The sequence below is a fragment of the Gobio gobio genome (assembly GCF_949357685.1).
Source record: "Gobio gobio genome assembly, chromosome: 21".
Taxonomy (NCBI): Eukaryota; Metazoa; Chordata; class Actinopteri; order Cypriniformes; family Gobionidae; genus Gobio; species Gobio gobio.
The window spans coordinates 32,433,898-32,448,790 of record NC_137117.1 but is presented as its reverse complement, the minus strand read 5'-3'; the positions used below and the strand labels follow the sequence as shown (position 1 = coordinate 32,448,790).

The following is a 14,893-nucleotide window of genomic DNA, read 5'->3' as shown; positions in this document are numbered from 1 at the left end:
TCAAATTGAAAAGGAAATGCTGGCACTCAAAAGAATTCCATCTATGACTGCCCTGTCACAGTAGAAACTGATCATCAGCCCTTGATAACCATATTAAAAAGCCACTCCACACGGCCTCACCCCGCTTACAGGGTATGATGATGAAACTGCACCGTTATCACCTTCACTACATTTGAAAGACAAATATCATACTTTTTACTCCACTACATTTCTATCAAGGTCCTCAAAGTCGAAAGTTGTTTCTGTAGCAGCTTTGAAAGTCAGTGGATGATTTTTTTCTTCTTTAGAATTTTTTGTTGTTGTTGTTGTTTTTTTGCAGACAGCCTATCAGTAATCACTCTTGCATAGGGTCATGTGAAGTTTCCCAACATTGAACACTGATCAGTTTATAGCAAAATGGAAGAAGGCGGTTCCTCTGCGCAGTGTGTGCATCCATGGCCATACTTAGAAAGTATGTTTCAGTTTTGTGAAAAGATTAAAGATTAGTTTAGTTGGCATACACTTGATGCATGTCTAATGTTCAGAAATGTAAACGTCTGGGAGTAAGAGAAGAGTAAACAGTTGGGAGAACATCGGATGTGTATCAGTGTACTGGATCCATGCATTTGGCCTTAAAGTGACAGCAGCTTTGTAAAGAGCTTTGTAACTTTATACAAGTATTTAAATTAGCTTACGGTAGTCATATGCTATTATGTCGGATGGAGTATCACTGACTTGCTTAAACCACCTTGGTGGCATAATGTGCATTTATACAACAATGCAACAGTAATAAAATAATGCATTGAGATAAAAATGAAATTTACTTTTGATACTTAAGTACTTTTAAAAACAAATACATCTGTACTTTTACTTACGTAAAAATATGTTTTTAGAACTTTCACTTGTTGTAACAGAGTAATATTTGACTAGTAGTACTTTTACTTTTACTCAAGTAATAGAGTTGTGTACTTCATCCACCTCTGAATACAAGAGGGGAGATGTAGAGTTAGGTGGTATTTCCCTTTAAGTTACCGCCCCCTCTGGTATGACGTAAGAAGGAGAGCGCCTGGTAGAAGGTTCGAGGGGCGCGGGTGGAAGTTAAATAAACGACTGTACGGAACAAGACTGCTTTTATGTTTCTGTTCCTCAAAAACATACAGACGTCAATTTCCTGCCGGAACATGCCCCCTCAGCCGGGACTGAGTGCCAGAAGAGCAGCTGCATGACAGGAGTTAATAGGGGAAAACGCGAGTGAAACAATCGGTTATCAGTTTAAACTAAAGGTTGGACTCGATATAGTGTTCCTTACAACTTACCAAAGATCCAGTGATCCATGGATATTGACATGCAGCCAGGAATTGTGTTTTCCTGACATCTAAATGAGCCTGATTTCGATACATAAATATTTATCACTGTCATTTATATGTGGATGGGCCTGTATTGAAGCGTGTATGTGGATGCTTGTCAAGAATGGAAAATGTTGAATATATTATAGGCCTATTCATTATTTTTTTTATCGCCTAGACAGCGCGCAACAAGCGCTCCCTTTATAATCACTAAAAGCTGTCACTCATTCAATGAATGCGGTATAACAAAGTTCTGTTATATTAATCAGTGAAGCTGACGACACAATGAATCTCGTATTTGCATAATGTCTACACTTAGAGAGGATTTGCTCTCATGCAGAACTCAGCACTGGACAAAAACTCGAGCGGTGAGTGGATTCTAACTTCAACACCTGTGATTGGCCATTGCATTCTAGAAATCAACAAACATCAGGGCTCACTGAAGCCAAAACGAGCGCAAATACAGATACGCACTGGATCTTTTGCCAACTCTTTTTCGCTAATAGCATGCTATTATTACGAAGAAAACAGATCCAGAAGCAGCAGGCGGCAATCAAAACAGACTGGCCCATCTGGCCAATCAGAGCAGAGAATCTCGTGGAAAGGAGGGATTTAGAGAGACTGATTCATCCAATGAGTCGTTTGAAAATCATTTTGCAATGTGGTGATGTGCAATGTATATTATAAGAAAATTAAAGTGTTTTTTGACCTTTGATGCATGTAAACCTGTTGTAGTAGACCTCCAAAACAAAATTAGGAAACTTTGAAATAGCATAATAGGGGCACTTTAAAATATGTCTCTATGCTTTTATTTTGAAGTGAGGATGAGACAGAGGGCGCTGTCTGACTTCACCCTCTCCAGTCAGACTCTAGTCTGTTGTTGTTGTGTCGGTGACGCGGCAAGTCCAGCCGGCCGAACGGCAAGTGAGTCAGCATCAATAATCTGCCTATTTTTGGATGTGGGGGTTTAATATAGGTCTCCCAGCAAAACACTCACATATCGATTAGAGGTAATAAAGCAAAAATGGCGGTTCCTGCAGCCCCAAACCTGCAGCTGAACACGGCGAGACAAAGCAGCCCTGTGAACTCTACAGAAAACAACATCCACATCGACGAGAGAGAGCTGGAAAACATCACCAACAGCGTCGAGGACGGCACTTCTCTGCCTCTGCACTCTCCCTGGACCTTCTGGCTGGATCGGTAGGGTGATGTTGTTAGACTTTACACATTCACAAGCCTGCCAACAAAGGCCCAATAATTATATCTCTCTCTTTTTTTCATAGTTAAGCTGACTCTTTTCAGGTTCCTAAACGAGCACATCTCACACCTTTACATGGTTCAAGTGCCTATATCTAGTTTTTGTAAGCTTTCTGGGTTTCATAACGCAGAGCTGATATAATAACTTAGTAAAGTAGGTCGAGTCACCTGTAGGTCATGGATGTTATTTAATATCAGATCTCGTGTCCTTTCTGAAGCTCTGTAAATCATATGACAGTGTAATATGGTAAGGGTGTACCTCAAGGCTTTGTAATGTGCCCAGTTAAGTTTCGTTTGCGATTTCTTAAAATGTAGGACTCTGTCAATGCAAAATAAGTTCTAAACATCTAAGTTGAGTGTCAGTTTTCATCAAATTTGATTTACACTTCACTGAAAACAGTGCTGTAAACATTTAATAATATAGTTTCTTTTTTCGTCATCTTCTCTTCTGTAAAATTCTCTTTTGGTAATGATTTTCAAAGGGTTGAAGTCCTGTTTACTGACATATGGTTGCCATTGCCATCTCATTGCATGATCACAAGCACTGCACTGCACTTGACATTAAACAGAAGATAACACTCTACGAATCTATGATTTATGACACAGATATGGTCAATGTGCCGAAGCACAAATGTCTCATTTGAAGAGATAGTTCACCTATAAATAAAAATTCTCATATTATTTGCTCGCCCTCATGTCATTGCAAAATCGTACGACTTTCTTTTGTCCGTGGAACACAAAAGGTGAATTTCTGAAGAATGTCCTGACCTGACCGCTCTTTATCACATTAAATGAGGCTGTTATGCACCGAAGGGACAAAAAGCACAGCTCTTCAAAGCAACCAGCTGTCATTTTGAAGCATGACAGCACCGGTTCTCATTCACTTTCATTATCCTGGCCACTCTTTTGATAATATTACTCAGAAGTTCACCTTTGTTCCACAGAAGACATAAAGTCACACAGGTTTGGAACGACATGAGGGTCAGTAAATGATGACAGAATTTACATTTGTATTCTTTTAAAGCTATTTATCGTGTAATTCTGCTTTATTCATCTTCCAGGTCATTACCAGGTACGACGGCAGCGGAGTGTGAATCAAATCTGAAAAAGATATATACCGTCCACACTGTACAGGTAAGTGTTGCACTTTTATTATACATATTTTTTAATTGTCATTTACAGTTGTTTTGTCAGCACAAAATGTATGTTTTGCCGGATTTACGTTATTATGGAGTTTTCATTGTGAGACATGCAGAAGGGGAGGGATGATAACATTTCAGTCACAATTTGACACGCCAAGTAATTAAAATGATTTTTGACGTTGGAACTGATAAATGTATTCAAATATATAGATAAATACATTGCATGATTCATTTTTGGATATATATAATATGCGCCTTAAGTGATATTAGAAATAAAAAAAAATATAATGTACAGGAATAAACACAATTTATAAATGAAAAATAACTGTTTAATGCTTTTGTAAGCTAGCAGAAAAGGTTTACTGTTAGATTTGGAAAAATATTGTCACCCATACGTTGTGCATCACCTCTTTTTCATTGCATATAGAGTTTCTGGGGTGTGTACAACAACATCCCCGCTGTATCTGCTCTTCCTCTGAGGTGTAGCTATCACTTAATGCGAGGGGAAAGAAGACCACTATGGTGAGTTGGACATTTTTTTAATACATTTTTTTATGCAAGAAAATTCAGCCACTTTTATTCAGCACGGATGCATTATTGCTCATGATCAAATAAATGCTGTTTTTGTATATTCTATTAATCCTACAAAATGTTTCTACGAACATATTAAACAGCACAACTGTTCTCAACATTGATAATAAGAACATCTGGTAACACTTTACAATAAGGTGTCATTTGATAACATTAATAAAAGCCACAATATGTAATTTTTCACTGCTAGTGGTCGCTTATTCAAAACAAAGGCAAAGCTGGATGACACCTTGGTTTCACGGAGCTTTTATTAATATATTTAGTCTTTTTGCTTCTGCTTCTTCCTTATAATGCTATTCTGTGCGTTCGCTCGGCGGCTACTATGAGACTGCAGTAAATCATGCTAGCATCGTGTTAATTCATGCCAGAAATGTGGTAATTAATGCTAACAACAATGTGTTAAACCATGCTAGGCATATTAAGTATTAGGCATGGTAAAACATGGTACTCGCGGTAAATCAAGAAAACCAGATTTAAACAATAAGACTAAACGTGTTGAGCTGTATAACAATGATTAGTTTTCTGTTGATGAATGTATCCAAACAGTTGCTCACCTGTCTGATAAAACACATAATATATTAAAGCGTCTTTGGTGTTTCCATGGTTTCTACAAAATAACTAGAAATCGAGGGTAACGCAGGTATGATGTCATTGATAGGCGACGCATGGACACGTGTCCTGGTTAAAATTATTATTTCTCTGGATTTAAACATTCTTGGAACTTTTGGGATAATGCAAGTACACAAGTCAACAAAATACATAACATTGTTCTTGTGTGTATTTTAATCCAAAAATCGTACACATTGTGCCTTTAACGCATTAACTAACATTAACTATCAATGAGAAATATATTTTTACAGCATTTATTAACCGTTGTTAGTTAACAAAAGATTTCTTGTTCATGTTAGTTCACAGTGCATTAACTAATGTTAACAGATGCAACATTTGATCTTGATAATGTGTTGAGATTAACATTAAGATTAATAAATGATGTAGAAGTATTGTTCATTGCTAGTTCATGTTAACTAATGTATTTAACTAATGTTAACAAATTAAACCTTATTGTAAAGTGTTACCGAAATGTGTCTTGAGCACCAAATTAGCATATTACAGTAATTTCTAAAGGATCATGTGACACTGAAAAAATGTATTGTTTTCTATATCAACACAGGGAAGAGGAAAGCAATGCAAAAGGAGGGGTTTGGAAAATGAAAGTGCCAAAGGAGAGCACAGTAAGTCTGTTATTAAAGGGATAGTTCACCCAAAAAATTGTTTAGTTGTGTTTATCTGCTTACCCCCAGGGCATCCAATATGTAGGTGTCTTTGTTTCTTCAGTAGAACACAAATTAAGATTTTTAACTCCAACCGTTGCAGTGTGATGGTCGTATAATGCATGTCAATGGGGATATTTCAGAGTATGAGTGCAATGAGAGTAAAAACACATAGACATACGAATCCATATTAAACCATGTGGCTCGTGGCGACACATTGATGTCTTAAGACACAAAACGATCGGTTTCTGCGAGAAACCGAACAGTATTTGTTATTTTTTTACCTCTTATCGGACGAATGTCATCTAGTATTCCCAGCGCCATAACTTCTGGCAAATAAGGTCAAAATACTTACGCGATCAAAGATATAAATACGTAGATGCCTCATTCGACCGATCCGCGTAGGCACTAATGAGTCAAAAATCTATGTTTATATCTGTGATCGCGCTGGTATTTTGCATGTATTTTGACCTTATTCGCCGGAAGAGATGGCACGGGGACGGCTAATGCAGAGCCATAGAAAAAAATGAAATACATTTTTAAATATGGATATTTTTCTTACACAAATGCATCAATTCGCTTCAGAAGGCCTTTATTAACACCCCGGAGCCGCGTGGAGCACGTTATTTGACAGACAGATGCATTTTTTTTATGGACTTCAAAAACAGAGCAACTATTACTGCTATTATAATGCTTGGATTAGCCAGAACATTTTTAATATAACTCTTTATAACGATTTTCTTCGTCTGAAAGAAGAATTTCATAAACACCTAGGATGACTTGAGGGTGAGTAAATCATGGGCTAATTTTCCTTTTTGGGTAAACTATCCCTTTAATGGTGTCAATTCAGCCCTTAATCTTTTTTACTGCATAATTGTAAATACATAAAATTCATACTACACAAATTCAGTATTTTCCTATACTTCCTGCTGTTTTATCGCTGCCAGATTATAATTTTTGCCTGCATCTGTTTTTTTTACAGTCAGCTGTGTGGAAAGAGCTGCTGTTGGCTACTATTGGTGAACAATTCACGGATTATTGTGCATCAGGTGAGTGAAGAAATAGGTTTTGTCAAATTATTTATATGATTTGTTTATTTTATTGATAACTCTGGTGCTCCTTATTTAGGGGTCACTCATAATCCTCCTGGTCAAAAGTAGCCTTGTACAAATGTAACCTTTTTTCAATATAATATTTTGGTAACACAGTTGTATGTTACTTAATAAGATTTATGCAAGAATTATGATCCATTTATCCACAATACAGTTAATTCATAATTTTTTTCAGAATATTTTGTATTATTTTCAATGAACCCCTTCATTGCTTTTGCAATTTTTGCATTGTGGTTGATTTATAGATTGTAAAATTTCCCAATTATGTCTGTGGTAGTTAATGTTTGAATGGGAGTAGTACAAGTGTGTCCATTTTTTAGGACTAATCTTTTTGAAATAATGTCCACAATTTTTTCCCGCCACAAGTCACAGTGTCATACCATTCCATTGAAGTACACAAACGTTTTTGTTTGTTCGTTTTTTTGTCAAAAGTGACCAAAGAGCACCAGAGGGTTCAACTAAAACTTATTAAAGAAAAATATTATTTGTATGTCTTTTAGAGGATGAAGTTGTAGGAGTAAGCGTCAGTGTGAGAGAACGAGAAGATGTGGTTCAGGTCTGGAATGGAAACGCCTCTTTTGCCAACGAGGCAAACGTTTTAGGAAGAATCTACGAGCTTCTTCCACAGATATCTTTTAAAGCAGTATTTTATAAACGTAAGTGTCAGTGGTTTACATTCTTCTCACTGCATGTCACACTGTCCCCGCTGAGTTACTGTTTATTGTTATAACATTAGATGCGTGAGATGAAACCCTAATGGCGTTTATTTATGTTTGATACAATATTATAAATGTTTTTGTTCGAAATTGTATTTATAAAGTCGTTTAAAGGCACAATATATAAGATTTTTGGATTAAAATGTCCAAAAACCACTAGAACAGTGTTATATAATTTGTTGACTTGTGTATTTGCATTATCCCAAATTATCCTCAATCTCGGGCGCCATCGAGCTATGCCTTTCTTTTGAATAGGTGACCTCTAGCAGCGAAAAACTACATACTGTGCCTTTAACACATTTTAAGTGTAAGAACAGTGACTGATTTAAAACTCTCTTATTTTTCCAGCACACGAGGAGCACCATGCATTTGAAGGTGGTCGCTCAAGACATTAGCAAGCTTTGCACATTCTTTTTGGACTGATGGATCCTAGAAAATGGACTGAAAACGGAAAACAAAATCCCTCCTGGGTGAACAGAACTCTTGGGTTTTGCAGTTGTTTCATATCATAGGGAATGTTACAGCCCTGTTTTTAAGTTGTAAGCGTTGCAGATAATCCCTCCATGCTTTTCGTGAGGAGTTTGTCATACCAGATGTTTAGGCGATATCAATAAAGATCACATAGCAGTAGCATAGGTAAAATAAATCATCACAACAGAGCAATGTTGCCAATTGTTGCCCCCACTATTTCTAGGTTTATTGATCAAATGTGCAGTCCAGTGACAGTTGCTGCTTGTCAAAATATATACTCGATGTGTTAGAAATTTTATTTGCAGAGTTAGCGCCTCCATTAGGATCAAACTCTTAGGGCTGTTTTTCTTAGACGCACATTAGGCATAACCTTATACTAAAAGAAAAAGTCCAAGGCTAAGCTTAATGTGTTTCTGGGAAACTATCTTTTATGCAAAAGTATTGCACATTTCTCTTTGGAAAAATCTCTTTGGCTTGGAGGTTAATGATTTCAGAGCGAACGCAAGTGGGTGTAACACAACCTTGGTTATAACCGTAAATATACAGCAAAATGCATATGCAATTCCTCGTTTTCACCCCGAGCTGAATATTTAAGTAAATTGAATGAATCACGTGAGGGTAAAATCTTGCATCTTGCAAACAGCTTTGCTTTTATGATTTAGAAAACTGTATCCAGACCTCCTCTTGTAGTATTTTATGTAAATGAAAGCTGTTTTAGAACGGCGTCAGAGCACTGTTGAACTTCTCTTTTCTTTTTTGGTTACTGCATTGTGGTTGATATCCAGCATTTGGTTCTGTTATTAACTGTAGCCCCTTCCCCATAAGTGTCTTGTCTGTGTCAGAATAGTCCAAATGCTTTATAAGTTTAACTTTTTTTAACTCATTTAACGCATTTGCTCCAAACTGCCTTTTTATTCAGTATAATCACACTGTGTCTTGTTTCAGAGTGCTTATTATTGTAGTTTTATTGTGTTTGGATGGACGGTTATGGTGGAAAACCTACGAGTCGGGAGGGGCTAGTGTAGATATTGTCAAATTATGTAACTGAAAATGACTTGTGTAATCATCAGAGCATATATTTTTTAGTTTTTCAGTACCAAAGAGATATCCTTTCTGTTCTCCTGTGTCATAATTTATCATGTCCTGTGTCCTTCTGCACTCGCATAGAGGGAGTTACAACCGCGTTTCTTATGTGTCTTCACCGATGTTATTTCAGTATTTCGCTTTCTGCCGTCTCCCATGATGCTGTGTGCCGATATTATTTAGGTTTGTCAAGCCCGAAAAGACCTGCATCATGAACCAGGTCTCTTAATGCACTAAAAAAAGCACAATTATGAGTTTGTCCTTCATATGGACAGGGATGTGCGAAACATGCAGCTGACCTTTCATATTTCAGCCTTTTCCTACCTACCACTGATATGCGAGTACTGAGGTGGATTTTTTTTTTTTTGAGCATTTTTCGGTTTTTCCAGGCTCCCAATCAGGATCTGAAACCTCAAACTGATTGTCAATCTTCTGGAACGGTGCCTTGTGTTCTCCCAGGGTTTCACTCATAGAATGTTTTGTTTTTCTCTTATGTATTTAATCAGTTATATTATTCGTTTTTCTTTCTTTTCTTTTGCTTATAGGTTTTGAAATATTGAATAAATACGAAGCAGAATTCGAAGTATGAGTACTGTAGTTAATTTCAACAAAGCTGTAGTGTCTTATTTGAAGTCTGCAACGAAGTATCCTGTAATTGTGCACAATTTGTTCACCACATGGTGGCGCAGCACACCCATTAAACGCAATTTCACGTCTTCACTCGTCCGCATCTACAGTACATTTAGTTAATTCACATTTGTATGTATTTGTGTAAGCCCTATATATGTTTTGCCGCCCGCTAGTGTTCATCGTGTTATTGATTAATGCATCATGAAAGGACTCGTATCTATTCTTGTGCGCAACAGAATCCTTGAGCGACGAATCACTTCAGCCTCAGCAGGTGGACGTGACGTCACGCCTCCACTGCTACTCTTAAACTCACGACAAAAACTCAGTTTTGCCACGACTCACACAATAACTGTACCCAATTAACCTTGTTTAATGTTTAGAATCGAACGCTCGCTGTAAACGGCACCGTGTACGTGCAAAAGCTGATCGCGTTGACCGTAAAGTAGTCCCTGGGACGCGCACCGCGGAGGAATACACTTGTTTACATTGTGCTGCACGCGGCAGTGTGGCGGCCAGCGCATGGGAGACCGACGTACTGCGCTTTACAGCTCGCAAAAGTTCGTTCCGCGGTCACCGTGAAAGTTTTCATTTCTGCCCGTTGAGAAACCATTTTTATCCCCGGTGAGTATGTTCTTTTTTCTATCAAGTTTCCTTCTCTGTGTTTATTCCTAATTTGCATGCGAGGTTGATTTGCTAGTTATTAGCCTTATCACAACTAACGGCAGCGCTGGAGAGCGGACAGGAGGAGCAGCTAATTCAAAGCTCTCCACGCCATTATCACAATTTATTTAGTATTTTATTACAGGTAATTTGCCTTGAACAGTCGGTGGCTTGCACAACACGCAGTTGCCGTAGGACACTATTTAAAGCCGTCATGGGAGTGTTAGCTGGCTAACATGTGCCTTTGGTTCAGTTCATGTGGAGAACAAAAACAGCCCGAGTAACTTCAGTTCAAGACACTGTCGTGAATCGCATCTAACCTTATCTCAACATTTATTTTTTATTATTGAACTGTCAAACCAATATCAACACGCCTTGTATAAAATATATGTACGGTACATATACAATCTTATCTATAAACGTACAAATTATACATACATTATCATATCAAGTACACGGTTGAGTCAAATTAATACATTTAGAATAAGTAAAGCATCTTCGGCCATTCAGACTCTTAAGATTTTTGTTGTCTCTCCACACTTTATTATACAGCCTATATTATAGTGTTTGTCAGTTGGCATTAGTCAAAGCTCATTCGACGGAGTGTTAATCCTGACTGGGTGGTTTGATTTTGGTCAGCAGGTTTAAACAGGGACTCTCATGCATCCTCTCATCGAGGCGTAACTTTGGTTTTGTCTCACAGCCCTTTGAAGTGCCTTCCTAGATAGTATTTTTAGGCACCTAATAATGCCCCTAGGTTGGCAGAGCACTAGGTTTTCACAGCCAGTGTTTCTTTTGTTTGCTCAGTTTCTCTATTCTTCATGAGTGTACTAAGGAGTTAAAAAGTTCTCCTTCAGTTTCTCTGTTTGAAGTTGTTGAAACTACAACAAACAAACAAAAAAGCTACGCCCCTTGACGGGTTTCATTTCTCCTTTTGCCTCCGAGCATTTACAATTCAGTTAATCATTTGTTGGAGCACTTGTACAGACATCCCATTCGGTCTTTTTTTTACTTGAGTTGTCTGTTCTTAAACCAGGTGTTCCCTGCCCTTGGGGTCGGGTTCCCTCACTTTACGTCCATTCAGCACAACTGGAAAACACTTTCAGCAAAGCATTCAAGAGATTTTCATTTGTTAGTGCAGGGGTTTCCAAATTTTTTTTTTTTTGTCAGCTAAACCTCTCAGCATAAAATATTTACTTAAAGTACACCCTGAGATATTAAGTTAATATTTAAACAATTTAATGACACATGTTCACAGTTCTCTGATTTCATTTATTGGTCACATGACATGCAGGTAAACAAAATATTGAACCTTTTTATAGAAACTTTTAAAAATATTATCGGCTAAAAGTTATATTGTGAACAGTATGATAAGACATTCTTCATTTCATATGAAAATCTCATATTCACTCCTTACAGGAACCAACTAACTCTATACGTTGCAATACAAATATTTGTCTCAAGCCCTATTCGGACGGTAATTGTTTCTCATGGGGTCGTAAGGCATTTTCATCATTTATAGGGTGTAGTCCCCCTTCTATATGTAAAGCGCTTTGAGTGCCTAGAAAAGCGCTATATAAATGTAACAAATTATTATTAATTATTATTAATTAGTCTGTGATTTTATTGCCCTATGAATCCAGAATGTCAGTGTTTTTCTCCCACCATGGTCCGCGTAAAAATCCCCGGCCGAATTACCTACTGTTTTTAGACAAACACCATGGACGTGTGGTAAACAGTCCGAGATTGCTTCAAAATTCACTGTTTATATCCTTTTTGTCCACTGCGGAGCACCGTACGGTTGTGCTTCGCTGTAATTTGGATGCATTTTAAAGATCTAGCCTTCACTTTTATCACTGAACTGCTGGAAAGTATCTACAAGAATAATCTTTTATTACCGGTCAAAAGGGAAAGAGAAGAAAAGCACGTAAACATTTGAAATGTGCCGTTATTACAGCAGCGATACTTTAAAATAACCAAGCAGCATTATGTTTACCTCATCCTCATGTAAATAAGAGGCTGTATTAACTTACTCATTTCCACATTTTTAAAATGACACATTATTTTGAGATATGATACAAGACAAAAGCATTTTAACTGTAATGCGTCTATCTTCCTATTTTTTTAAACAGAAGATTTAAAAAATCTGAATAGTATTTTCCTATTATTAAATTAAATATGAATTTATTCTTATTATTACAAGCTTATGACATTTTATTTACAGCAGACAATATGCGACGGACCACGTGAGCAGCGATTTCCTGGGTTTGTAGGATCACAAAACTCTCTCCACCGTGAATAAATCACCATCCGAATGCAAAAGTTTTATCACTGAGGTGGCATGAAAATTTATTTTTACAGACATCCACATGAGAAACAATTACCATCCGAATAGGACTTTATTATATAGGTACTCTTATTTAAGAATAGGCTCTTATTTAAGAAATGCTGTAAACCTATTTCCACAAAATGTTGAACAGAAGAAAAAAATAGTGAACCTCTGGGGGGCTGGGCGATATGACCAAAATCTTATATCACGATATGAGTAATTTTATTTCACGATAACGATAAATATCACAATATAGTTATTTTTTGCTTTAAGGTTTTTATGAAATCAAATGTTTTAATAGCATTGAAATTTCATAATTATCACCATTTTCAATATCTTTAAAAAAAAACTACTAGCCTAAAAAACTCTTAAGCTTTCTGAAGACAAGTAAACTGTGATAAAGAAAGAGCAAAACATTTAAATACAATATTATAGAACAAAGACACAAATGAAATGGACCTAGCGCACTAGAAATACTACATAAAATGTGTAAAGTAATCAAATGTAAAAAAAAAAAAGACTGCATAGTCTTTACTGTGTAAATTAAACATACATTTATTCTTATTAAAGTTACAAAAGTGATTGTCAAGGGCAATGAGAGTTGTTTGATTAGCATTAATAACGACTGCAGGTATTTGGATGCTGTCACTTTAAGACTGACTGCACGGATCCAATATACTTGTGCATATACTTGTGCATTCTCTCTCAACTGTTAACATTCACTTAAGACATAAATGACTGTTTACTGCAAATACATGGTCACTTTGACACAGGTATGTGTATTTAACCGGTCAAGCCCATTTAGTCTGCAAAAAGCACTCGGTTCATTTCTCACGCACTTTGAGCAGCAGCGTCATGTTGAATGTCTCTCACACAGCGCTGAGAAAGTGTCTGTCAGAGCGTGCGCATATACTGTAATGAGTTCTCTTTCGCTGATAATTGTGCTTCAATGGTTTAAAATCACCTGTTTTTACACCACAGTGCTTAAAAACGCATGCAAGCGCTGAGCTTTCGTGACAGCACAGCGATGCCACATGAGTGTAACCAAAGTCCTTTTCAAGGAAAGTCTGTTCATTCGGCAGCCATATTTGCAATGCCTCCGGGCAGCGATTTCTGACATAAGTCCTATCTATTTGAATGGGGGAATCATGGAATCTCAAAAACACACAATTAAATAACATATTTCAAACCAGCAACAAAATCTAACATGAACTGTTCCATAAATGTGGTTGCTTATCAAATAGATGATAAAGCGTATTTTTCAGGCTAGACGAGCCAAAGCGCATTTGCAGTGCTAAGCTCGAGTCTCAGGTTCCTATGGGAACCGGAGCTTCTAACGGCAGCTACAGTGAGCAATGACTTTACCAATCAGCAATTGGCTCATTTATTTTAGAAGGCGGGACTATTCCACCATGTTGCACGTTGCATGTCATAAGTAATATGAGTGAACCCTCTTTGTATATCTATAGTCTTTGGTGTAACCGCTATAGAGATGATAGTCCAAAATTTCTACCGGTATATTGCCCACCCCTACCTAGCAGACATTGCCTTCCCAATTCCCACTTCAAAAAGTCTGTATGGCCACGTTCACTAGGGTTGGGTACCGTTCACATTTTTACTGGTATCGGTACCGGTACCTGAAAATCGGTACCGGTACCCAACGGTAGGGCTGCTCGATTATGGAAAAAATCATAATCACGATTATTTTGGTCAATATTGAAATCACGATTATGTAACACGATTATTTCACATGACTTTGGGAATGTGTTGTATTTATTAAAAATACACCTTTCAACAATTCAATTGAAATTGTAACATTTGTTGTACTTTTTGAACTATTAAAATAAATAATATAACATATTCAAATCAAAGTATAAAAGTATTCACGTAAAAATGATAACCACAAATAAATAAGATCAACAATATGGTTCGGCTAGATATGCTTTTCAGGTACGTCTAACATTAGTTTTCAGGCACAGAAATGTATCAAATGTAAAATAACATTGCATATTTGAGTGCATAAATTAAAGATGAATCCTATTTAACTTACAAAAGCTATTCAATCCGGATCGGATATGCGTCGTCTTTCTCGACTGTATAAAGTTCACTTAAGGCATATACAGACTATGTCTGCTAGGATACTCATCAAGATGGACATGTTGACATACGTTTTGTGTGAGTTTGTCCGTTCAAGAGCAAGACTTGAAAGAGAACTCAATATTTGCGCGCTGTGAGACGTGTGCGCGCTCACGGATGAGCGCACAGAGACACATTTCCTCACAGCGCGCGCAGCTTCTCATTCGCGT

General features: G+C 37.1%; 2 protein-coding genes across 7 annotated transcripts in view; both read left to right on the top strand.

Moving 5' to 3' along the window:
* Positions 1 to 2,207: 2,207 nt before the first annotated feature.
* Positions 2,208 to 9,551, top strand: eif4e3 (eukaryotic translation initiation factor 4E family member 3). 2 transcript variants are annotated; one of them, XM_079803556.1, is made up of 8 exons: positions 2,208 to 2,249; positions 2,366 to 2,525; positions 3,644 to 3,716; positions 4,152 to 4,246; positions 5,487 to 5,547; positions 6,569 to 6,635; positions 7,199 to 7,354; positions 7,763 to 9,551. In XM_079803556.1, the coding sequence occupies exons 4-8, from the start codon at positions 4,221 to 4,223 to the stop codon at positions 7,807 to 7,809; spliced, it is 357 nt and encodes a 118-aa protein (XP_079659682.1). In that variant the 5' UTR covers positions 2,208 to 2,249; positions 2,366 to 2,525; positions 3,644 to 3,716; positions 4,152 to 4,220; the 3' UTR covers positions 7,810 to 9,551. The 2 variants fall into 2 exon arrangements, with proteins under 2 accessions (XP_079659682.1, XP_079659681.1); XM_079803555.1 differs by having other exon boundaries at positions 2,212 to 2,525.
* A 535-nt stretch (positions 9,552 to 10,086) lies between these two features.
* The window catches only part of foxp1a (forkhead box P1a), a 58,822-nt gene continuing 54,015 nt past the window's right edge, over positions 10,087 to 14,893 (top strand). The window contains exon 1 of one of the 5 annotated variants that reach the window (XM_079803620.1): positions 10,087 to 10,219. The gene's annotated coding sequence lies outside the window, so the exon portion shown is untranslated. The remainder of the gene's footprint in view (positions 10,220 to 14,893) is intronic. The other 4 variants (XM_079803618.1, XM_079803621.1, XM_079803617.1 and 1 more) reach the window with 4 other exon arrangements.